Source organism: Brachyhypopomus gauderio, chromosome 14 (genome assembly GCF_052324685.1).
Source record: "Brachyhypopomus gauderio isolate BG-103 chromosome 14, BGAUD_0.2, whole genome shotgun sequence".
NCBI lineage: Eukaryota > Metazoa > Chordata > Actinopteri > Gymnotiformes > Hypopomidae > Brachyhypopomus > Brachyhypopomus gauderio.
In genome coordinates, this window is record NC_135224.1 from 21,326,370 (window position 1) to 21,351,813 (window position 25,444).

General features: G+C 42.1%; 3 protein-coding genes and 1 long non-coding RNA gene across 4 annotated transcripts; 1 reads left to right on the forward strand and 3 right to left on the reverse strand.

Moving 5' to 3' along the window:
- Positions 1–1,515: 1,515 nt before the first annotated feature.
- Positions 1,516–4,252, reverse strand: LOC143475746 (regulator of G-protein signaling 21-like). The gene is made up of 5 exons (XM_076973669.1): positions 3,456–4,252; positions 3,242–3,328; positions 3,098–3,159; positions 2,837–3,003; positions 1,516–2,560 (listed from the first exon to the last, which is right to left on the reverse strand). The coding sequence occupies exons 1-5, from the start codon at positions 3,518–3,520 to the stop codon at positions 2,378–2,380; spliced, it is 564 nt and encodes a 187-aa protein (XP_076829784.1). The 5' UTR covers positions 3,521–4,252; the 3' UTR covers positions 1,516–2,377.
- Positions 4,253–5,273: 1,021 nt separating this feature from the next.
- rgs13a (regulator of G protein signaling 13a) lies at positions 5,274–7,703 on the reverse strand. The gene is made up of 5 exons (XM_076972368.1): positions 7,548–7,703; positions 7,371–7,430; positions 7,219–7,280; positions 6,681–6,847; positions 5,274–6,434 (listed from the first exon to the last, which is right to left on the reverse strand). Exons 1-5 carry the CDS (start codon positions 7,607–7,609, stop codon positions 6,249–6,251), a joined length of 537 nt encoding a protein of 178 aa, XP_076828483.1. The 5' UTR covers positions 7,610–7,703; the 3' UTR covers positions 5,274–6,248.
- A 2,423-nt stretch (positions 7,704–10,126) lies between these two features.
- On the forward strand, positions 10,127–17,114 carry LOC143474778 (uncharacterized). The gene is made up of 5 exons (XR_013120854.1): positions 10,127–12,050; positions 12,651–13,033; positions 13,110–13,239; positions 15,038–15,208; positions 16,374–17,114. It is a non-coding gene; the product is annotated as an uncharacterized LOC143474778 (long non-coding RNA).
- A 740-nt stretch (positions 17,115–17,854) lies between these two features.
- On the reverse strand, positions 17,855–21,245 carry rgs1 (regulator of G protein signaling 1). The gene is made up of 4 exons (XM_076972369.1): positions 21,202–21,245; positions 20,829–20,908; positions 20,098–20,264; positions 17,855–19,567 (listed from the first exon to the last, which is right to left on the reverse strand). Exons 1-4 carry the CDS (start codon positions 21,210–21,212, stop codon positions 19,391–19,393), a joined length of 435 nt encoding a protein of 144 aa, XP_076828484.1. The 5' UTR covers positions 21,213–21,245; the 3' UTR covers positions 17,855–19,390.
- Between the last annotated feature and the right edge of the window lie 4,199 nt (positions 21,246–25,444).

Below are 25,444 nucleotides of genomic sequence, written 5' to 3' on the forward strand. Positions count from 1 at the left end.
TTAATTGGCATCACCTGAAGTGATGTAAATTATTATTTATCCTAGAAGGCAGCAGTGTTTGAAAGTCTCATCTCCAAGAAAATTCATGGCATCTTGGAGTCTTACTGGATTTGCAGGGGATTTTAAAGACAGCTGAGGGGAAGTTCTGGGGAAAAACGAATATCGCAACAAATGGATTAACACTGACCTTCACGCCCAAGACTTTTGACATCACCTCTAATTAACCCTACCGTGTATGGGAGACGTGGACAATAAAATAACATGGCTTAAGTTACATAAAAGGACATTTAACACATTGGTCCGTTATGGCATTCTGGAAAGCTGAAGTTCAGAGTGCTGAACTCTTAATGAACTAAGTTACATTTCTGTAGCTTCAACTCAAGATTGCTTTACAATTAACACAGGGACGCACTGAGAAACAGCAGCAAATTGTATACGGTGTCAGACCGAAACCTCAGTCACCCCAGGAGAGAAGACAACACCCAAGACAGCACCATCCACCACGGGGCACACACACACACCCAGACAACTCTACAAGATGTGCAGAGATACACAAGTCATTCATGTTTTTGTCCAGTGGAGGAGGTCTATGAGGAAGAAGAACACTCAGCTCAGAACAGGACTTGAACCCAAGACCTCCAAGCCACCATGTTGCCTCCTACATATAACCTGTGTATGGAGCCGTACATACACGTGTTCTAATGGCTCTATCTCACCGTTGGTCATGACATCCACGTCCAGCCCGTTCTCAAGGTATTTTAGAGGAAGTGCGTGTTACGAGTCATGAGTCATGATTTTTTAAACGGGTCTCGGGTCAATAGTTCATCCTACTATTGGGAGGAAGAGAAACATAACTCAAAAAGTACACAGTGTTTAACCTGAAAATAACACAGAAATAGGTGTGATGAAGGCAAAGAAAAATTTCATAGCTGCAAAAAAACCATGAAATCTCAGATAAGAACTAGCAGCAATTTGCCATCTGTTCTCTTAAAACATTATTACAGAAACAGAAGTGGAGAAATTAGACTCCCAAGCTCATGGATATGCACTTATGAGAAAGATCTGTGAAATATTTATTTCCTATAAATAAATATAAACAGCAGTTTGACCTGCATGGGAGTCATAGTAATTCATTCTGTGAACAGACGGCAAACAGTTTATGCAACTGCATGTATTTAGTGTTCTGTAGATTGTTTTTAAAGCTATTCCTCATAATATTCAAATGAGCTTTAAGTCCCACGTTTTTACATTCAATTACATTTTATTCATAGCATCTAGCTCATTATACCGAAATGTCATAGGCTCCGCCCCCATTTAGTTGTCCGTTTCCTGTTGGGTAGGATAGTACGAGTCAGATGTGCCTCCAGATAAATGTTTCACACACCATCACGTCACCTCAATGTTTCCACGTTACCTTCAGCTTCGTGTTTCACTTCATGTTGCATAAACAAACAAAAAAAGTTTATAATAAATTAATGTTCAGATGAAATAAGGGACATCAAACATTGAAACAAATTAATATTAAAAAGTGTTTTTTTAATAAAAAGAGTAAAATCAACATTATTATTAACTTTTTGATGTCAAAGCTGTTTTGACAAGAGCCCCATGGACCATGAGTTTGATTAACCTGGATCAGAAAGGCTTTCAAAGATGCCCACAGAAACAAATTAGTCCATTATCCTTCCATTTAAACTCAAATAGATTCCTCATCTTGCCACTGGAATAGCAATGGATCTCCACTGACCAGAAATTAGGTGATAATTATAATATGTGCAGGAAATGAAAATTGAATTTCTTTTATCCAATACATCACATAATTCAAACTCAGCCTGGTGAAACAATCAATAAAACAAAACTATTTCAGTACCTTATTAACAGTTAGTGTTGCGTAAACAGATCTGTTGGCTTCTGCATCTTTAATTGATGCTTAACTAAGAAACGCTGACATTTTTCAATAAAGACTCTGTACGGTCCATTTAAACATGTTAGCATTTCAGAATTTCTTTAAGTCTACTTGCAGACATCTTTCACCTGACCCATGTGTACAAGCTCTATTATTGTGATTATTATTATTCCACATTCATAGTTCATGTTCCCTTATTATAGTGGTGCCTGCTCTGGGTCACTGCACAGTTCCGTGGAAAGTTCTCCTTCTGCTCCGAGTCGTGTTGCTCATCTCTCATGACGTTGCTCGGAGCATTTGAACAATCCACTGATGACCAGGAACAGCCTGGGTGTTCTCCTGAGGTAGCTGCACTTCTGTGCCCGCTTGATCTGCCAGAGAGACCATAAAATGGCCACCTGTGGACGGTGTGCCGTGGGACAGCTAAAACCAAATTGAACGTCTCAAGAGTTCTTCGTCTTGTTCTTGTGGTCCTCAAGGCCTTCGTGGTCTTTCAGAGCCCCTCAGGGCCTGGTAAATGCCCGACTCCAGGAAGCGGGTGTAGCAGTCATTCTCCATCAGCTGGTAGATCTTTCTCTGGGCTTCATCGAAGCAGTTCAGGGTTGGATGAGGGAGATGCTGTTTGATGCGGCTTCTGGTGTGAAAGTCCAAGTTGACCTGTGGGAAACGCCGTCTTTTAGAACGACTAGGAGGTTGGGGTCTGTCCCCTCAACTCAACAACCCACAGTGTCGTGGAGCTAAGCAACAGAGTATTGGAAACTGATTGGTGGCTGTTTCTCTACCACAATTTAAGTAGTATTTCAGCACATGCATATCAACTGCAGTCTCAATAACCAACCCAATATAATGTGCTGGTTTTGATGTTCTCATACCACACAGTGAGAAACGAACACTTAATGAGAAATGTGGTGGACTTATCAAAAATATAATCACCTCTTTTGGGGAGTCCATACAAATGAATTCTTCATAAATGCTCTCTGCTTTGGTGAGAAGGTTTTCCGGTGTCTTGGATAGTTTGAAGTCCTCACAAGCCAGCCAGAATTCAATATTCTCCTCACAGAACTCTGACTTCAAGAACTCTCGGAATGCTGAAACTCCACCTTACGCAGAAGGTCAAAGAGCAGAAGACGCCGTATTAGTGCACGTTTAACTGAAAACCAGAACCACTTGTTTATAGACCATAGACGAGCTTACTTTTATATTCGAGAAGCTTCTCCAAAGACTGGGCCCACTGGTCTAATTCAGCTCGTGGTGGTCTGAAACGAGAAAACAAAATCAGTATTAGTGTGTTGGGGGTGGTGGTGGGGTGTGGGTGGAAAAGGCAGCACAGTAGCCTACCTGGTTAGTTTCTTTCGAGGTGTTAATTTTAATAATACCGAAGGTTTTTTTAGTAGAAGCTGAAGCTTGAATTCCCAAGATTTGTATCTGCATGAAGACACAATATATATTTTTTAGAAAATTAATTGACAAAAAACGTTGCATATTAGCAAAATGTGACAACCTGTGACTACCTTGATCAACCATCCGATATTGAACAAAAAAATTCACTTACGTGGCCGCTTTGGGTTGGTGATATTTTCCACTGACGCTCTCCGACAGTATTTCGGTGACCTCCATTACAGGTGACGGTCAACTCGATTCCATCTCCGTTTGGTCAAACGTTCATCAGATCGCGGTCAGCCCCGTCTGCTGCGGGACGTTAACTGCGCTTTAGGTGACGCACAAGATCTCAAATCAGTGAAGAGGCGGAGGTACTTCGTTTGACTCTGTGATGCAACGTGTGCTCTTTTATCTTAACGTCTTTATCAGGGTGCCAATTTCCTGTTTCCTTTAAACCTTTTATCTTCACCTTTGCATTTTTTAAATTGTGAAATCCAGCGTGCTATTAATAGAAACGATGCACGTGAGGGCGAGACGCCTCAAGGCATGCTCTGCATTTTAAACGGAACAAAAATAGTCACAAATGCATAACAAAAATGCCTTCTCGAGAATTCAGATTCAGAATTAATAGTCTTTAATGTTCGAATAATTTATAAGTTTCACAGTATAGGCTATAGTAATATATGGACATTTTCTTGCACGTGTTAATTTCAGCAGTTTTGTTTTTTGAAGGCCTGTCCGTCTGGTCTCACTGCTTCTGTAGGACACTTCTCACAGCTCATCTGAGATTAGGCAACTAGGTTTGGATCTCGTGGGTTTTAGTTCCTCTCATTAGTCCTTCTGCAACTTTCGCCCGTCATCACGCGCTGATTTGCAAATCAAACATACGTGTGGTAAAATAGTTGGAAAATCGATATGAAAACTCGCGAGTGAGAGCAACGTTGTCGTAAAGGGACGTAGATCTCTGGGCCGTATGTTGTCGGGCCTTAGCCGAACCTTGATGACGGGGTTTGACCGCCGCCCCGGGCCACGTGGCGCAGTAAAAGTGCCGGGCCCAGATTGGTTTTTCCGGTGAATGATGACTTTGCCTGCGGTTATGTCTTGGAGATCACAGTGTCATCAAGGTACGAAGGTTACACAATGATTGCTTTTGTACTGTTTTACTATAAATTTAGCTGCTATCAAAACAATCTGATAAAAAGAGTATTCTCAAAAATGACCTGCCCACTAAATCAGATTCAGTAATCAGTGATTTAAAACATAAAACCCTCCTCCTCTGCTCTATGGCCTAGCTGCTGTTTGACTGCAAGGTAGTCATGGAGTCAAGTAAAACAAAGTGGATAATGAAAAGGAACAGGTTGTGCCCCCGTCCTCTCCCGAGAGTAATTTCAGAAGTCAGAAACCACTTCGTCAAAAATGTGTGTAGAAACAGGTGGTGTGCGATAGTGCAGCGTCTGACATCACGCTCTGTTTGCGTCTGTCACTTCCTCAATGGGCAGCTTGTGTCTACTCTGTGCTTTTCTGGTACACCACAACGTTGCTGATGATGGCAACGGGCAATACAGTTACAAGTTCACAACACACACCATCCCGGAGACCGCACCCTCCCACCGAACCGGTTGTTGCTAAAGGCCAGCAGGTGCACAGCATCAGGTGAGCTGGCCAGACATGTATCTAATGTGACCACACGTCCTGGTCAGATGATTCAAACACAGTGTTGGAGTGTGTCAGTCATATCTTTAGGTTGCCATCACCTGACTGAAACAGGACATGGTAACCAAGGCAATAGGGGGAAGTGGTAACAAAACACCCGTTGTCACGCTGTGATGTGGTCTTTGACTTTCAGTTGAGCAGTTTCCAGGGGATACCCAAACACCAGGCAGGCACTTTTCATGCATCATCAGACAAGAAAATCAAATGATAAATGATAGAAATCCCCACAAGTGTATGAGTATTTGATTACACTATCAAAAAATCTAAACACATAGACTTCGTTTTACGTTTTGTATTTATTCAGCATTTCAGAGAATAAGCAAGCAAAATACTACATATATATATATGTGCATCTCAACCAGTGAAATACCCAAATATTTAGCATCAACAATAAATAGCCTCAACAACAATATTTAATATATTAAAACAATTATATAAGTTATTTAATTTATTGAACTCATAATATATCAGATGTATATAATGATGTAAGCAGACTACAAAGAGCTTTAAATCAGTTTAAAGCTATATGTGATTCTTAAAGCAATTTTGTTTCCATACTTAATTACACACGTGTTTTCTCTTCAGGACAGACAAATGGATGGAGATCCCAATACGTTTATGATCAAATGAACAAAATTTGAAAACTTTGAAGAATGCCTTGAATCCACTGTGGACAGACACGAGCACTCAGATGCGGCCTGCAGGCGAGACCTCTCGTGGCTGCTCGCTCCATGCAAGGGCCACTTCCTCTTCAATCAGTTGTTTTAGTTTTGGAGGAAAAAATTTCCTAGGTCACAATTTTTCCCTTCTGTCAGAGTATCTCTTTAAACCACTACACATTCAAATATATTATCTTCCCGTTCAACTGTTCAGTGTCTTATTGGTGATACATAGAGATTACTATGAGGACTATCCCATTAAGTAATAACTATCTCAGCAACTTTCCACTTTAGTTCAGGTGACTCAGCTCAAAGAGAAGCTTATTTAGCTCTGTATGTGAGTTCCTCGGATGCTTGTGTAGTGTTCCAGGACAGCGATGCAACAGATGTGTGTATCCCGGGCCAGCCCGTGTGTCGGAGTGGCTGCCATCAGCGGTCTACGTGTCCACACCGGCCTGGCAAGCCAAACCTAGGACTGGGTTCAGTCACACCAACTGGCGCTGAAAACCCTCGTCTGGACCCTCCTGCTGCGATCCTCAGAATCTAAAAAGATTCCTCATTTCGGCCTGGTCTCAGATCGCCGGCCACTCCAGTCACACTTTGATCATGTTCGAGACCGATTCCAGGAGGGTTCGGTATAGGTCTGAACGGAGGAACCTGGGGTAGGAGTCCTTCTCCATCAGGCTGAAGACGATCTTCTGGGCATCGTCGAAGCACTTGGTGGTGGGGGCCTTGATGTTCTGTTTGATCAGCTCCCTGGTCTTATAGTCAATATTGATCTGCAGGACATTAAGAAATAGGAACAAGAAGCATGACACTTGTTTCTAAACAAACAATGCTCGATTGTGCCATCAATTCTGTCACCAATGACCCATGCATCTGTTTGATCATCTTCCAATTCTGCTGCCTCAGAATGAAGCGCATTTGCTTTGGCACTTTTATAACTCCATCGTTTGAGTTGAGGATTTGAGCTAGTCGAATGCTTTGAGAGCAACGGATGATGTGCGCAAATGCATTTTTTTTACCTCTTTAGGAGATTCTGTCTGGATGTAGCGCTCAAAAATCTTCTTGGCCCTGGAGTTGAGCCGAGAAGCAGACTTGATTTTCTTGTAGTCCTCACAGATCACCCAGAATTCAATGTTCTCATCGCTGAACTCCGACTTGAGGAAGGCTTGGAAGGTCGCCATTCCATCTGCAGTTTGCAAGAGAGGGCAGGCATGGGTTGATGTGAAGGAGGTGATGTATACGATAAACACACACCATCAGCGTGAAGCAAATATCTGTGCAAATATCTGAATAATTGTATGAATAGCACATGCAGATGTTTGGATTACCAACACAGTATTTCTGTTCCCTCTCTACATTTTATGTGCATCACCCATGAAACATTTGCATTGAGGAGAACATATTTTCATATGGACGAATTTGCATTCTTACAATAACTGTACAGTGATGTTTACATATGTGCTTATGATTGTTGCTAGGCAACAGTTGCCGCTAGGAAGAGCACAAATATGATCATCTCCTGGAGATCAGCTCGTGAAGGCATTCCACAGTGCTTACCTTTCGATCTAAGTAGAGTTTCCAGCGACTCGGACCACAGCAGGGTCTCGCCAGGGATGAGCCTGTTTGAAGAGGAGAGCATGAGTGGATGAGCGGTGTGAATAATAATGCAAAAAGAAAATAATGCAAAAAGAAAATGACATTACACTCACTTCTCTGCCACGGAGGATTTCACAAACTTGTACTGAAACCGCCACTTGAGGTCTTTTCTCCTGTAGTAAAGAAGCGTTTTAGTTGAAGCAGAACATCGCAGAAAGAATACATGAAGGTTTCAGGTTCATGTACCGAAGCTCAGAAAGAAAGAAATAATCCATCCATCCCCTGCTTACTGAGTTTGTAGTGGCCTCTCTTCCTTGCTCTCTTCCTTGCTCATGGTCAGTAAGCTTGGCATGTTTCTACCGTGTTCGGGCTTGACCTTGTGGAAGCGACGACGTGGATGTACCGTTAGCTATCGCGGGTTATGAACGGGAGCTTCTGTGCCGCCCACTTATATATGTCATCAACTTCTACGTATGAAACCGCAAACTGAAAGAGGAACTCTGGGGTGACGCTAGTTTGCTGGTTTGGACTGGTGCAGTTTTGCTCTCTTGTGTGTTGAGTTGCAAGTGCAGATGCAAATCTGGCAGTGGAAACTTCAGTGATAGATAAATTCTTACCTCAGGGCTTTTAAATGAGGTCTGTAGGTTAGCAAAATGCAATGTGGCTTCCTTTTGTAAGCACAGATGTAATCACAATGAAATTGTGTGTTGTTAGCATTACTTAAGCTACACAGTAAGCATGTTAACATTGAAAACGTCAGGTGGCAGATATGTCCAGCTGTATATAAAGTAATAAATGTGATAGGTCAGGGTTAGGGTTTAGAGTTTAGGGTTAGTGGTAGGGTTAGGCCTATTTGAAGAAAACAATGTATTGATGCTCCATGTACAGGAAACCACAACACATCTGAATGAACTGAACAAAGGTGTAAGAATGCACTCAGACATTTGACAAACACGGTGAACAAGAGGTTTTATAGAATGAGGTCAACTTAGGATAACTGAACAAGTGTCTTCAGTGAACTCCATTAGTAAGGAAGCCATCCTGCTGACATAGGCGTCTTCGTAGGTTTCTGGTTTACCATGTAAATGCAATACCTGGCCTGGTTTTATGCTGTTGGGCATAGCAAACACACACAGGGCTTCATCCTTAGCTGGGCAATTAGTTAACCCTAACTCTAGACCAGGTCTGTACTAGGATGTTAACCGTGCAGTGATATGTCTGTAGCTGAACAGATTTGCTGTGTGACTTCAAGACTTCTTTGAATGCTGTTTCAGAACTGCTGACCACAAGCCATCTAAAGGCGAAACCAATAACCATTCACTGGAATTGGAGGGATTTTTTTTCTCCCTTGAGCACTCTTTGATCTTATCTACTGTACAGAGAGTCAAGAACTTTCTTGGGAATGTTGTTGCATCCTGAGGGATGTTACCAGACAGTGTCTGAAAGTCCCTGTCACTAGTCTCACTTCCCCTTTTCTCCCAGGTCACATGAATTTTCAGACCTGCCATTTTTTTTTTAGATCAAGCTAAATGTCTTTTTCAATATGACTGGTCAGGAGAATAAACAAACCTGGCAAATTCCAAAGGATCACACTTATGCAAATGTCTCACAGGTATCAGTTACAGTACATGGCGTTCAAACATCACAAAAGAAAATGGCTCCCGAGTGTTTGATGACAAAAGTCAGAACATTGAGTACTTTTCAGCAAAGCAGAATTATGCTGTATCTAAAATGCAAATGGATAAGTCCAAACAAACTCCCTGCCCTGTACCACAGTGTATACCTGCAGATATGAAATATATCCTTCAAAGTAAAAGTCATGGTCTAGGATACATTGATACCAGTGGACTCACAGGAAACTGCATTCAGGACTGCACTAAAAACTCTCAAAGTTTTTTGTTATGTTTTTTTCTCCCTGGGGAGGAAGACACATGTGGTTGAATTCTAGTCTTGTGAGGCTGAAATAGTCCATTTCCCCAATGTAAAGGGAATGAGGTAACTCTATTTTTGTGCACTTAACACCCACAGGGACATTAGGGGCCCATGCAGTGTCTTTTGTGAAGGTGGACAAATTTGCTGTAGTTGTAGCTGACTTGTGTGAGCTCTGTGATGGCAATTTATTTTACATTCCTGTAGAGCCCCAAGGACCCAAAATGAAACATCATTGGCCTTTGATAATGCCTCATAAGCCAGCACATACTATAAAAGTAGTGTTGGGATCCACTGTTTTCAGAATGTACCCTATAAATAGCTTCAAACTAAACTCCTACTATTTTGCTCATGTTGTTGCCGATTTGCCTTTGTATCCCCATATGTGCACGTGAACCTGAGGTAGGTAACATTAATCCAAACCTTTCCCCACAGCTCTTCAGCAAGCTGGTGGGCAGGGTCATGGCCCGCCCGTTGTTTTCAAATAGGCCTGTTTAAAAAATGGACCAATGGTACAAACAGAGAAAGGTCAAGACCAATGGTACAAACAGTACAGACAGGAAATCTGCCCACTTATTTGGTTTCAGACCGATGTCTAGCAAGTTTGACACGAGAGCATAAAAATAGTTCTCCACATATGCATATTTAATCATTAGCATACAGTCATGGGATAGATTTATGACACGGTGATTAATGGTATTATGCATCTTTGAAGCTACTTTTCATTGAAATGACACGGCATGGAATCATTTGTAGAATGATTAACCGTAGCATCTAGTAATATTGATTGAGTGCTCCAATATTTTTTTGTGGCAATGTTTAAATGCACTTACGTTAAATAGCATACTCCAGTTCTGATATGTATGTAACCTACTTACTTGAAAAGGGAAAATGAAACAATGTTTACATATTTAAAGATGTGTATGGAAGGTTTGAAACTTTCCACTTGCTGCCTTTTGTGGGTATTGGCCTACGAACAGTGCGGTTTGGATGGCAGCGCGACTTCTAAAATAATACCCCGTAAACAAACAAAATGTACCTTAAACAAAACAAGCGGTTCACGAGGACACATGACACATGACGCACGTCCTCAGTTCATTTATGCAGCAATGAAAGCGGCTATGAGGTGAAGAGGAAGTGCCGAACGACTCACTGTAAGGTTGAGCATTCACACATTAGGACATTGCATTCAAATCGCGACAGAAAGGAAGAGCGCGTTGAAAATAAAACCGCCAATGTTAGTCAGACTGTCTGGTCTGGTTTCAGGGTTACACGCTTGCAGAATCTGTTCTGAGCGGTTTGCACAGGAAAAAGACAGTTGAGAACATTAATAAAACCGGAAACGGGATTAAGAGTAGGCAGATACTCACGTAGTGGGTGGCTACTTGCTTTTAATATTATTTTCATCGCATCAAATTAAGAATAAGTGATATAGCAATGTTTGTGCAATGACTGACTGAAACTTACTCTGGTGAAGGAAATTTGACACTTTTCTGCTTTGACATGCCTGCATATTTTAGAATAGTTTGCATTCCATTAGCAGAGCTACCCAAAGTCATGCTGTTTGAAAGCAGCACTATTGTTCAGTCTAGAATTGTTTGTGTTCTTGTGTTTTGCATTAGACTCCTGGTTTGTCTTCTGTTCCTGGAATATGAATTACAGAATGCCTGCTGTTTTAGGGGCCTTCAAAGGTGTTTTGATAGTCAATTCAAAACCGGTTTGTTTGCATATTAATGCGCACAAATTGTAATATAAAAATTGAAAGTTCCTATTAAAAATGAGAAGACAGACATTTTCGCTTTCATTGTGCAGTTATGCTGTTTTTTTCTCCAAGAGGGAAGCAGACAAACTGTGAGAATATGCATGAGAATATGCTTTTCATAAGCGAAAGAACTCCAATCAGAGGCATTTAACAACGGAAGTTTGTGAATTCCCTGAGTAGTTTCAATTTTTCTGTTGTTTTACCACGATTCTCTTATGTCTCTTATTCTCTTGAAAGTCTCAGGTGAAAAAAGTATTCAATGAAGCAGACCAATCAAATGAGACATCCTTGGGAGAAGATTTGAGCCACGTTGATTAAAAGGGAGAGGAAATCAACCATACTGGTCTTGGCCAGTGTCATGCAAAGGTGTAAAGCACACAGATCAACAACGCTGTGAGGAGAGGAGATGTCTGAGGATATTGAGGAGAAGGTGGTGAAAGCCCATCAGTCTGTGGAATATCTACAAGACCATCTCCATCCATCCACTGTAGGATACTGGAATGGCTTTAAGCACAACATCACTTAGGACCCCCACCACCTCAGTACCAAATTCTTATGTAATTAATAGGCTCGTCACGATATCTTGGTGCTCTTGGGGGCCCCCTAGTTGCGTGGAGGACACTCAGCATCTGTGCAACTCTGCACATAAGTGGATGACCATCAAAACCTACACAATCTGGCCACAATCCTACCCACAGTCACGGGCACCTTGTTTGGAGAATGGTCACCAGTGCATATAAAAAGAAGAACCTCCCATTGTTTTATTAGAAAACAATGACCACGTTTGGATGGTTCACAAACGTTCAAGCAGCACTGTATATGATGTCAAGTCCAGTCAAGCCACGTAGTGGAGTATGGTTTCTTTCAGGGGCAGTATGAAAGACAGGATGTTCAAATATCAGCTTGTGCAGAGAGATAGTTGTGTTCGAAATAAATATGTTTGCATACTATTTGCATACAGATTGGGCCCCAGATCATTATGCAGAATGCAAGCAAAATGAAGGTTTTCAGTGCGAAAGATACGACCAGAGCCGTCTTCAAGGTGTAATCTCCTGCATCCCATTGCCAGAAGCTCTTTCACAAGTGGGCGGTACCTTCATAGGTTCGTGTGACCATACTATGCAAATCATAGTATGGTTTGCATTTGTCAAATAGGGGATAGAGTGTTGCATAGTAAGGTACTAGGATGTAACTTACAATATGAGTGCAGTATGCAGTATGTAGTATGTAGTATGCAGCTATACTGAACATAGCCTGGGTCGCCACCTTTAATGTGGATGCATAAAGGACATGCCCCCCCCCCCCCCCCCCCCCCCCACCCCAGCACTATCACTCACACCTTCACTCACAGTACATTAAAAATAATCTGACTCTGATATTACAATGCCATTATGAATGATAATTCTTTATTATCGAAAGAATGATAATTTGTTATCGTACATCGAAATACATAAAATATGAAGTGCTTTATTCCACGAAACGGAAGTAGAGATGTCTGCATATTAATTTGCGCACGTGTCACGCGTTACACGTGTCACACGTTACACCTGTCCTCGTCTTGTTTGTGTTAGCGTCCTGAAATTGAAAGTAAAAGACGTGCTCGCCTCGATTGGCATCCTGCTTCGTCCCTTGCACGTTGTGGAGTGACACGTGATGCCTTCACACCAGAGGCGTCACGAGGACTCTTTTCTGTGCACGACAGGTGTTCGGAGGAGGAGCTTAAGAGACAATGAGGAAGACCAACTGGTGGGAGCTTTCCACCCTCATGGCCAAAGGTGGGGTGGAGGAGGCGGGGCCTGAGACGAAGAAGTGGGAGGAGAGAGCAGGGATGGTCTTCTCGGAGGTCCGTGCCCCAGTCTTGTTCATGAGAGGGTTATACCTGCCAGGATGTGGACTCTTTTACAGAGCCCAAGGAGGACCAGCCCTCTGACCAGGACTGGTACAACCACTAACTGCGGAAGACGCTGGCCGTCACTGCGGTCCAGAATCCTGGTCCTTACATGATGGAGCCGCTGGATGGGCCTGCTACTTCAGTGTTGTGCGAGTGTGCTTATGTCAGATACTGTTGAAAAGCCGCAAGTTTCTGTAAGTAGGGCAAAGATGACGTGTAGTCACATTCAGCATGCCTGCCATTCATACTGTATCTATATTTTGATGACAGCTTCATACACTCTTGGAGTTTTGTTAACCAGCTTCATGAAGCAGCACCTTTGATGCGTTACCATTCATCCTGAGACCTTCTCACACATGCAGAGCACTTGTAGAGCGAGGAACTAAAGTTCTAAAATAAGGTGAGGGTGCACCTTTCCCAAATTATATTGCCTTATATAGAAAATTAAGCTTAATGTTTTTGTTTTTAAGAACAAACAGCTGGCAATGCAACAAAAGAGTCAAGAACTGACATAACAGAACAGCAGAATGAGCTTCTCAACAGTCACTATAGTAGACCATCTCTCTTCTCAACAGTCACTATAGTAGACCATCTCTCTTCTCAACAGTCACTTTAGTAGACCATCTCTTCTCAACAGTTACTATAGTAGACCATCTCTTCTTAACAATCACTATAGTAGACCATCTCTTCTTAACAGTCACTATAGTAGACCATCTCTTCTCAACAGTCACTATAGTAGACCATCTCTCTTCTCAACAGTCACTATAGTAGACCATCTCTTCTCAACAGTCACTATAGTAGACCATCTCTTCTCAACAGTCACTATAGCAGACCATCTCTTCTTAACAGTCACTATAGTAGACCATCTCTCCTTAACAGTCACTATAGTAGACCATCTCTCCTTAACAGTCACTATAGTATACCATCTCTTCTCAACAGTCACTATAGTAGACCATCTCTTCTCAACAGTTACTATAGTAGACCATCTCTCTTCTCAACAGTCACTATAGTAGACCATCTCTTCTCAACAGTTACTATAGTAGACCATCTCTTCTCAACAGTTACTATAGTAGACCATCTCTTCTTAACAGTCACTATAGTAGACCATCTCTTCTTAACAGTCACTATAGTAGACCATCTCTCTCCTTAACAGTCACTATAGTAGACCATCTCTCCTTAACAGTCACTATAGTAGACCATCTCTTCTCAACAGTCACTATAGTAGACCATCTCTTCTCAACAGTTACTATAGTAGACCATCTCTTCTTAACAGTCACTATAGTAGACCATCTCTTCTTAACAGTCACTATAGTAGACCATCTCTCTCCTTAACAGTCACTATAGTAGACCATCTCTTCTTAACAGTCACTATAGTAGACCATCTCTTCTTAACAGTCACTATAGTAGACCATCTCTCTCCTTAACAGTCACTATAGTAGACCATCTCTTCTCAACAGTCACTATAGTAGACCATCTCTTCTCAACAGTTACTATAGTAGACCATCTCTTCTTAACAGTCACTATAGTAGACCATCTCTTCTTAACAGTCACTATAGTAGACCATCTCTATCCTTAACAGTCACTATAGTAGACCATCTCTCCTTAACAGTCACTATAGTAGACCATCTCTCTTCTTAACAGTCACTATAGTAGACCATCTCTTCTGAACAGTCACTATAGTAGACCATCTCTCTTCTTAATAGTCACTATAGTAGACCATCTCTCTTCTGAACGGTCACTATAGTAGACCATCTCTCTTCTCAACATTCACTATAGTAGACCATCTCTCTTCTGAACGGTCACTATAGTAGACCATCTCTTTTCTCAACATTCACTATAGTAGACCATCTCTTCTTAACAGTCACTATAGTAGACCATCTCTCTTCTTAATAGTCACTATAGTAGACCATCTCTTCTTAACAGTCACTATAGTAGACCATCTCTCTTCTTAATAGTCACTATAGTAGACAATCTCTCTTCTTAATAGTCACTATAGTAGACCATCTCTCTTCTTAATAGTCACTATAGTAGACCGTCTCTTCTTAACAGTCACTATAGTAGACCGTCTCTTCTCAACAGTCACTATAGTAGACCATCTCTCCTCTCAATAGTCAATATAGTGGACAATTGTCTTTTATTATTTTCCCCATGATAGATTAAGTACGCAACCTAACCTTGTACCTTGTTTTTTTGCACAGAATAATTTTTCGTAATGTCATGACTCTTCTACAACACGGTTTGGTATGCCGCTGTTGCTGCCAAGGACGGGGACAGACAGCAGTGCATCATCAACTCTGCTGACAGAGTGTCTGGCTGTAACGTGCCGGTTCTCCACGACCTGCGTAACTCCAGAACCCCGAAGGGAGCAGGTGAGTTCTTGTCCAACTCCTCACACCGTGGACATGAACTCTTTAAAACAGCTCTCTCTGGTAAGAGACTTGTCTGTTCTGAACAAAAACTCTCAACAAGCAAGAAGCTCAGTTTTTCCTAAACTCAAGCAGGTTCATCAACAAGAACCGGGTTCCACACTGCCATAATATCTGCACATCTTTTATCTTGTTATGTAGCACGTTATTGAAAATGTAATTGGCCAACAAGCAAAAACTGATTCTGATTCAGAATTTGATTAATGCTATGACGTTATGGTCTATAGATAAGGTTTGTTTTTTTCTATTTTTATTGTTTTCAGAAATTCTCAGTATTTTATTATGTTTTTCTGAAACCGGTGTGTTCTTGCTTTGTGTGTTAGTGCTGTGTCCTGATATAATCTTTTATTTCCTTTGCAATTGCTATTGCATTGTTAACTTTTGAGGACACCTCAGAAAATGCATTTATACATAGCTAAAACTACACCAACAATACATTACAAATGATATTTTGGAGATGCACCTCCAGACACAAGCATTGATGCTGATAAGGTCTGGGTCGCAGTGACCTTTTCAGTAGACGTAGGTGTTTGCATGTTGCTGTTTGCTGGGGTTGAGGTCAGGGCCTGTTGTTGTGCATGCTGTGTGGGACGTTGTGGGCACCCTGCCCTGTCACATCTCGAGGGGCCCTCCCTCAACCTGCCACAAAGCTGGAACCACACAATTCAATATAATGTCAGCTTTTGCTGTCTGTCACTTCATGTCTGAGTTACTGGTGTTCCTAGATGTTTCCACAACATCACCTAGAAGTCTGTTGGAGTGGCGTAATGAAAATGTTTCATCCTTTCACGGTCCCACACTAAAAGTCACTGAGCCCTCCAGTAGAATTCATTGCATTACCAACGTCCATCTGTGGGAATTGCAACCTTAAGAATATCAGCACGAAAACATTTTAAGAACTTTTGACACGAACATTAGTCCTTCATGACAGCAGAAAAATTATTACAATTTAATGGTTGGTAACCCAAACTTCGGCGTGTGCTAGGGAGTTATCAAAATGAAGTGGCGGTGTACTTCCTGAAGTAAACAACCATCAACAACCTCTGTCATCCGTGTTGAACTCAAGTCGTTTCGGCTGCAGCAGGATATTAATTGGTTAATCTTCCAGATTTGGTGGAGTCATCGTGGTCCGAGATGAGCGTGGTGAGGGTGGTGGAGACACAGCTGAGGGACAGGACGCACGGGGAGGAGAGGACGTAGGACGAGGCCTTGTGAGGAGACGAGATAAAGGTCGGGGGTCAGGGACGCGTTTTCCCAGCTTCCTGTTGCTTCCTGTCATTTCAAAAGTTGGTGATCGGTGGATAGAGCTGAAGGATTGAAACATTTTCAGCACAAAGAAGCTGAGTTGCTATCTTCAAACTCACACAGAGATCTGAAGATCAGCTGATCCATGCAAACGTTAACAATATCATCTGCTGCTCTGTATGTAGATAATAGTAGGTAGTAGTATTTAGAGACTACAGTGGCTAGCTCATATAAAATGATTAGTATGTTTGCTGTATATTTGGCATTCGCTGTCTGGATGTTTACTGTTTTGTAATGTGATACTGTCATGTGAGTTGTTAAGTCTTTTATAAAGTTTGCTCTACTCTGTTACAGTCAACATGACTTAGCATTGTTCCATTTTGCATGAAGCTCAATGTGCATTTTGGATAAAGCTCAGTGAGATTAATGTATTGTCATTTAGTGTTTAATGTGTTGAAGGCTTTTTAATTGCTTCAACAAATGCAGCATCTTAAATGCTTTATATCTGGTGACACATTTTCAGTCTATTAGTTTGTGCTATTCCGCGCTTTTTTATCATCTTTTGTTAAGATCAGAATCATTCGCCCAGTGGGAGGGAAAGTGATGTGGCTACATTTGTGAAAATGTGCATAAACATTATTAAAATTCATTTTTTAAAGATTCATTTAAAAGTCCAGCTAACACCTGTTCCTCAGTCCATAGCAGGTCTGTTGCGAAAGAGGTCAGTAAAAGTGTACAGATCACACAGAGTTCCCCGGCACAGTCAGGTCAGCTGACAAATGTGGTACAAAAAAAAAAAACACATCTGTATCAAGTAATGTAACAGTTAGTTCTGACTGCTTTGTACACCATTCTACCTTTCAGCTAGATAAAGGTCTGTCATCCAGACTAGATTTAGCTACACGTCTGTCACCCATTCATCCTGCAAGTCTTACGCCTTCATTGCGGTCAGGTACACCATCAGAAACAAAAAACACGGCACACTGTCTTTAAAGCAAAGCGATGCAAATCCGTGAGCCTTCTGACCAGGAATGAGAGGTTCCAGTGGGTGAAAAGGACATAAACCTGCAAAAGAGGGTTTATATACAGCAGAAGGTAATAATCAGTCTACCCAGTGCGATGGGCAATCACAGAGGGAAGACTGATAGAGGGATTGACTATATCTCTCCTGCTAAGCAACGTTATGGCTATAATAATGTTATATACGAGTAATACCTTAAGGTGGTATTACTCATCGCTCATCTTTATTGATACTGTAACTGACAGCGGCACTAGTACAGTGACTGGAGGCACTGATACCAAATGCACAGTGACCCCAGACTCACTGGGTGGGATTTCGTTATTGACCAATGACAAAGGCAAATAACTGGTTCAATTCAATAGAGCAGGGGGATGTTTGAGGCTCATCGAGATCTTTTTAATGGACAATTAAGCGTGCATGTCACAGCACGGAAAGAGACGGACACCCGAAGAACCGTGTCACGCAGCCGTCTGCAGATAGAAGCTCTAGAGGTGGCCTGCCAAAGCACTTCATGAGACAATATACATGTCAGAGTGCCATAAGTCATTGTTATCACTGAACGCAAAGCACGAAGTTCCCTTAAGACTCTTGGAAGGCACTGCTGCATGCTGTTGTAATGAAGGGATTGTTTCTTAAGATTTCTTTTTTCAAAACCACAATCTTAAGAGTCCTCAAGTGGCCTTGAGTTTTTAAGACAAACAACGACCACTCACTCGGATGTGGACTGTTAATATTATGTTCAAGAATTTATTTATTGTTTAAAAACGTATGTATTGTTACTGTTGTTTGTTGTGTTTTGTTGCCACCTGCTGTTTATCTGAGAACGTGCGCAATTGGCATTTTGAAACAGGAATATGATGAACATTTAAATGTATTTCAGTCCAAAGGGAAGCTAATCCTGGGAGTGACTGTACTACTCGAGGTTTAGAGGAGAGACTCAAACAGACTTAGCTCATGTCCATTCAGAGAAACAGCTACGGTTTGGACTAAACATTACAATTGTGTTCTCATTGATACATGTCAGAACTTGTATATTGCATCTTAAACACTGAATGACTTACCTTGGGTTGTTTAGGGGGGGATTATAATCTGTTTAGACTGATTTATGAACAACACGTCCTTACAAAAAGCACTGTATGCAGAAGCCTGCTCACACAATCCTCACACAAATAAGAAATATTTTGCATTTATATATATTATTACATTAAGAACATTGTGAGGCTAACAATGAAACCTTAGATTTTATGATAAACAGGTCTTAGACCTATCTACAGCATACAATATTGCTACAGCATACAATAATGCTAACTAACACAGTCTGCTGCAAACGTATTTTTTCTGTACAATATAAGGGGTCAACGAAAATGATCCTTATAACTCTTAATATGCAATACACTCGAACGATCCTTTTTGTAAAATGCGTTAGTTACCAGGTAATAAACTGACAACGAATTTTAAGAATCTGTGTTGGCATGTGTTTAAGATGGTGAAGTTGAATTAGGCTGCAACCTTTTGCAGAAGTCAAGTGCTATAACTGCACCTGTCTGGCATACCTGACGCCTGTTTTTGTGCAGTATAAGTTATTATTGCTGTATCAAATTATTCTTGTTATTGTCAGAAACCTTTTTAAAACTAAACTGCCAGTTTAATTCAGGATTTCAGAGTATTAAAAGTCATGATGTCCTTCAATAAAGAACACTTCATCTCTCTGAAAAGGACAAAATGTCCCTTTCAGGCTGAGTCTTTTTTTTTTTTTATCTCAGTTTGAAAAGCCAGTGGTTCAGCCTGACCAAATTTAAAGGTGCATTTACCTGGGAACAAAACACACTCTGAAAGGAAGAGCTCTCTCCCTAGAGAAGTCAGCTGCTGTCTGCTTTCTGCAGTATGGACTGGTATATATCGGATTTTAAAAATCGGGGGTAGCAGTCCCTCGCCATAAGACTGTAGATCAGCTTCTGGGCCTTGTCAAAGGACTCCAGGTTTGGCTCAGAGATGTTCTTCGTTATGTTTGCCCGGGTCCCACAGTCTATGTTGATCTGCAAATCCCAAGAGGGCAAATGTCACTTTGGGTTTGAAGTATACACATTAAGCAGTGTTTATGTTTCAACAATGATCTCCCTGTAGATTAAATGAATGAAACCAAAGCAAACAACGTCACTTATAAGTCAAATAAAGTCAAAGTAGTTGCCTGACACGCATGTACAATTCTATAATGCTTCTGTAATACACCCGTCATTAAAATCCCAAACTCTTTAATCCCTCCCCGCCTTAATTCAACTGACCAAGATCTAAAATCACAGCAGTGACGTGTTGTGTGCATATCTAAACACTTAGACTACATTCTGTGCACCGACAAAACTCAGAATACAATATACAACATAGAATCCAGAACAAGTCTGCAAGCATTTATCCTACAAAGACTCTTTGGTTGTTGAGTCTGATTCCTAATGACCCTGGTGGAACCTCCACTGGGATGAACCAGAGCTGCTAGAAGACAGTAAGCTGGAAGAACTCTCCTGTCCGCAAGCACAAAGCCTTAAACGCAGGGTCAGAGACTGTGGCATACCTGTCTGGGGGCCTCGACCTGCACGAACTCAGAGTAGATGCGGTTGGCTGCGCTGATCATCTCGGGTGTGTTCTTGATCTTCTTATAGTCCTCACAGGCTTGCCAGAACAGGATGTTCTCCTCACTGTACTCGGACCTCAGGAACTCCTGGAAGGCCTGCTGACCGGCTGCAAAAACAGATTTCCCAGACGTCATGGGGAGGGAATCGTAAACCTCTGGACATGGTGTGAACAAATGCTGCACGTTTCACTTCTCATTTGACTCATTCTCACAGAGGAGATGGAAAACTCAAATTTGAATGTTGGCTCTTAGATTTGAATTACACAAATCACCCTAAAGGATGATGCTTTCAGGTATTTTGAGCATGTTTTTGCATTTTGATCTGTTTTTTTTTTCCCTCAAATTTAAAATCACATTTGGTGGATGTGTGAACAAACTCTGATTGATTGTAAATAAACACATTTAAATTTGATGCTTATATTAAAGAAACCAATTTAAACTATAACTGGGTAAAGCCATAGTTAATATGCAGGAACTTAATAAAAATGTACAAGTGAAACTCAGTAATTTATCAGATTCTACTTCAAATCCATCTGAACTGATCCACTAATCCATACAGTTAATTGACTGTAATTAACATAACAAGTATGTTTGTATACAACCTAATGTAAAAAGCTACTTTTTTACATTAATTTTATTGACGTTCTGAGGATGAGCCATGGGTTACTTACCTTTACATGACAAAAGCCTTTCAATAGACTCACTCCAGGATGCAACGTCTTCAAGAGGATCCTTGGAAAAGCAACAAAGTCTACCTTTGAAAATTACATTGAGATCTTTCACTGGTCACATAGACCGCAAAAACCCTAATCATCCTACAACCGTGCCATTTGCTTGAAATCACATTCTTTTCGAAGAAACCCTCAGGAGTTCACATTATCATATACAATATATGGGACAATACCCATAAAACATTGACATTTTGGCACATTAGTTTGCCAGCAAATATACGACCCGTAACGTCAAACACGGCCTAATCAGTGCTTGAAAAGTTCCGTTCCCATTTGCAATAAGCGATGCAAATAGAATCCTAAACAAACTCACTTTATGGCCATCTCTGCCCCTCCAGTCCTCTGTGGCTGCTGCCTTCTCGGTCGGCGTGTGCGAGTCTGGAGGACTCAGAGCAGGTCTACCTTCCATGAATGGAAGACATGGAAATGAGTATGCAAAGCTCGGGAGGGTCTCCTCACCACAGGCCCCGTGGGGAAGCCTGGCTCACGTTAGGGCTCAGGAGACACTGGCGGGAAGCACCAGGGTCTTTAGGGTTTCAGTAGTTAGTAAGTAGATGATGGCTTCAATTTAGAGGTCACATCCATTAATAGAACTACATATTGTAAAATGAGATAATGTGCTTTGTGGCATATGAACTAATGATATGAACAAATATGAATGAATATATGAAGTATTGTTTAGAAAATACTATACCAAAAAAATGTAAACTTCAAACAGGAAGACCATATCTAGATCAGTCTGCCAAGTTTGCTGTTTATGGCTGAATAGAGCTATTCTATATAATCAGCATGGACCACAGTGAAATTTCCAGGATGGCGTGTATTTCTAGGGCGAACATTTTAGTAGGACTGTAATTAACTTTGCTTCCCAACATGTACACAAAACATTAATGGTTTTATGTCGGACCCTCCTCTGGACCATCATTCGAGCGAATGACCCCATCTTTCACTAGCTTTGTCACTGAGCCATTTGGATGGTTTGCACTGGTTGGGTAGACGGCAGACCCTTCCAGATGTGTGGGGAAGCAGTTGGTCTTGAACATTTGGTCTTGAACTGAGGCACAAATACGACACCTGCTCTTATCTGCTTTTATTCTCGACAATTCTCCTTCAATATACGTGTCTTATTTCATTCTGAGATTATTTGTTGTGTCTCTGTCTTTTGTCCACAGCGAAACTGATGAAATCAGTTAAGGATGAGAGGAAACACCTGATTGGTCTAATCAAGAAAAGCCCTGGTGTTCTAATTGGTCTCTAATATAACAGACTAATATTCTGTTTCACTTAATGCATTAAACAAACACTTTCTAACTTTCAAACTCTACTAAAACTAAAAATGTTTTACTATTTAATATTAACCAAAACTTTAAAATTTTTATTTGCATATCCAAGTACTCTTGGCTTTATAAATTAATAACAATGTATACATATATATCATTTATCCAAGTACTTAGACTGCTGACTTGTTGAGACTGAATACTCACAAAAAAAACATCAACAATGTGTTGTTCTCATTTGGCTGGTCACTACCCAGAAACCCTTCAATCAAGTGGTAGGAATCGAATGTGTGATATTAAAATCACTGGATGGAAATCTGGGCCTAAACAAATAGAGTGTGGTTGAAATAGCCTGTCTCCTTCTATTTGCCTGCTGTCAAACATCAGCCACAGAGCAGCCTGTTTGGGTCAGTATGGAAAACATTCATAGCATCCTTCCTTCTTTCATTCGTCCTTTTGTAGAACCTGGGCGTGTGAGGGAGTGGGAGTGTGTGGGGGTGTGAAGGTGTGGAGGTGGGGGGGAGGGGGGAGACGACGTGAGTGGGTTTGTTGGTTGGGAGAAAGATGGTGGTAGGCTAGTCACAACAGCAGCACCGCAGAAGCTAACGTCCTCACCAGAGAGTGTCTCTGGGCTGGCAGCTCACGTGAATGCTCTTGGGAAGAAGGTTCTTCCAAGGTTCCTCCAAGACCACGCTTACATCCCTTATGCCCGCCAGCTCTGCCAATTAACCCTATCTCAGCAGGTTTCCTGGACATGTAAATGTCCCGCAGGCAGTAGAAAATGCAAGACCAGTCCGGATTTGCATCCGTAATCATCCCTACATGCCCTCCAGAATTTGATTTCCAAAGGAGGTGGTGGAGATGCGCTTAAGCCCCTCTCACACACACACACACACACACACACATACACACACACACACACACACACACACACACATACACACACACACACGCACGCACGCACGCACGCACGCACGCACACACACACACACACACACACACACACACACACACACACACACACACACACACACGTGTTCTTTACCTTCCCCTCTCTTTGTCTTTCTCACGTGCTCCTTCTTCATCTCTGCAGCATTGAGATGTACTGAACAGCTTCCGGCAACCGTGTGCCTGACATTTTGAAGCATGCTGCATCTGTATGCTGAACACTTGGATAATAAGTCTGACAGGACTCAGTACCAGTAATCCCAGAGCTGAATGCTTACACAATACGGATCAACCTTGTCTTTGGTTCTCCTGTAGCCGCACCCCCCCCCCCCCCCCCCCTCCCTCCAGTTGGGCTGAATGTGATAATGCTACATTCGTGCATACGGAGAAAGTTGGACTCTTCTAGTTCAGTCAGCTTTTAAGTGGAATAAGTGCTTGCTGGTGACAATGTGACTTATTTTGGGTACGAATTTGGTTACAGCACCTGTGTGTGTGTGTGTGTGTGTGTGTGTGTGTGTGTGTGTGTGTGTGTGTGTGTGTGTGTGTGTGTGTGTGTGTGTGTGAAAGAGAGGAAGATAGAGAGACGATGTTTGCTTGACAAAGAGACGAGTAATTGCTTTAGCCTGCAAAAAATGAGGCTGCAAACTCTTTTTAGGACATACAGAATACAATCATGTCCTTTGCTGCGTTGTATTTACACCGTTCATCTCGTTTTCACTAAAGCCATTATCCCAGGTAATGCCTCACTCGGCCATTAGGTGGAGCCGTGGCACCTCGTTCGGCTTCCTCTCCCCACGGTCCTTTATTTCTTGTACAGGACGCAGTCGGGAGTGCTGGAGCTCCACGCGCAGCAGTGCCACTCCACTGTTTCTCTAGGCTTGAATTTCCAATGAAGTCTAGCCGACGGTGGTGTGCTGCTCTGAATTCTCCACACACCCCAGTACCTGCACTTCAGTCGTTACAGGAGTCTTACACAACAATGCGTGGTCGTGATTCCCTACCGGCTACTGTAGCCAGTGTTCACCCTGTCACTTTTAACTCCATTTGAAATGTCCCCCTTCGGTTTCCATCTGGCATTTCATACGAGCGCGCGTCACCTTGCTGAAGGGCACGCGCTACAGAGCCGCGCGCTGACACGCTGCGCAAACTTGGGTCCGTCAGATGGCTTCACTTCCACCTCACTCCGCTGCCGTACATGTCGACTAAAACACGCCACCTTAACGAAATTAGAGCTAGTTAAAAGACCTTTTTGGCGACAACTAAGTAGTTCACCTGTGGTGAACTCCTGAACTCTGTTAGCTTGATTTGCTCATTAACAAACTGGCTTCCCTGTGAAGGCCAAACATTAGCTACAGGTGAACACGGACACCTGTGTAAATTGGGGCCCTGTTTGAAAACCACTGTCCTTTGTTGTTTGTATATTTCCAGGACAAAAATGACTAACTATCTAAAAGAGGACAACATGTACATTTTATCCATCGATTCATCCATCCATCATCCCCCGTTTATCCGGGTCTGGGTCGAAGGGGCAGCACCTTAGGCAAAGTCCAAGCTACCGTCTCCCCAGCTCTTACCAGTACATTTTGTACATGTTTACTATTTAAAACTGAAATGTCTTTGTGACATTCAGCACAGGCCCAAGTCTATGGTTCTGAATGCAGGTTTTGTTAGGAACTATGGTGAGTATTAGCAGAATACAGCATTGCTAGGGTTGTGACATTACCAATAACCTCGAGCACGGAATACACCTAAATGCAGTTTCAAAAGGAAAGCAAACAAAAAAAAAAAACTCTGAAGACCACTAAATTGTGTGAAGAAGCCAATGACGTCTTCCACTACCGCACTGCTGTGAAAAACCACAACTTCCACATGCTATAAAGAAGGACAGCTTAAATGATGTCTTAGACCTGCTCAGCTCTGTGTCCTTGAGCTAAGCTGTACACCAGCAGTGCATCGGGGTGATCTGTGAGAGTGTACTGGGGTGATCTGTGAGAGTGTACTGGGGTGATCTGTGAGAGTGCACCAGGGTGATCTGTGAGAGTGTACCGGGGTGATCTGTGAGAGTGTACTGGGGTGATCTGTGAGAGTGTACTGGGGTGATCTGTGAGTGCACCGGGGTGATCTGTGAGAGTGCACCAGGGTGATCTGTGAGAGTGCACCAGGGTGATCTGTGAGGGTGTACCAGGGTGGTCTGGGGTGATCTGTGAAAGTGCACCGGGGTGATCTGTGAGAGTGCACTGGGGTGGTCTGTGAGAGTGTACCGGGGTGATCTGTGAGAGTGCACCAGGGTGGTCTTTGAGGGCGCTATCTGACACCATATCATTCTTAAAC

Bases quoted from the DNA above. Each gene is read 5' to 3' on its own strand.
- rgs1 (XM_076972369.1), bottom strand. The intron at 20,265-20,828 runs GTAAGTAACCCA...CTGTTTTTGCAG, and splicing joins AAGGCTTTTGTCATGTAAAG to CCGGTCAGCAGGCCTTCCAG. The intron at 19,568-20,097 runs GTATGCCACAGT...TGGGATTTGCAG, and splicing joins AGGTCGAGGCCCCCAGACAG to ATCAACATAGACTGTGGGAC.
- rgs13a (XM_076972368.1), bottom strand. From the start codon at position 7,609: ATGCCAAGCTTACTGACCATGAGCAAGGAAGAGAGCAAGGAAGAGAGG. The intron at 7,281-7,370 runs GTGAGTGTAATG...CTCTTCAAACAG, and splicing joins AAATCCTCCGTGGCAGAGAA to GCTCATCCCTGGCGAGACCC. The intron at 6,848-7,218 runs GTAAGCACTGTG...TGCAAACTGCAG, and splicing joins AACTCTACTTAGATCGAAAG to ATGGAATGGCGACCTTCCAA.
- LOC143475746 (XM_076973669.1), bottom strand. From the start codon at position 3,520: ATGGAGGTCACCGAAATACTGTCGGAGAGCGTCAGTGGAAAATATCAC. The intron at 3,160-3,241 runs GTAGGCTACTGT...TTCTCGTTTCAG, and splicing joins CCTCGAAAGAAACTAACCAG to ACCACCACGAGCTGAATTAG. The intron at 2,561-2,836 runs GTGATTATATTT...CGTTTCCCACAG, and splicing joins GTATGGACTCCCCAAAAGAG to GTCAACTTGGACTTTCACAC.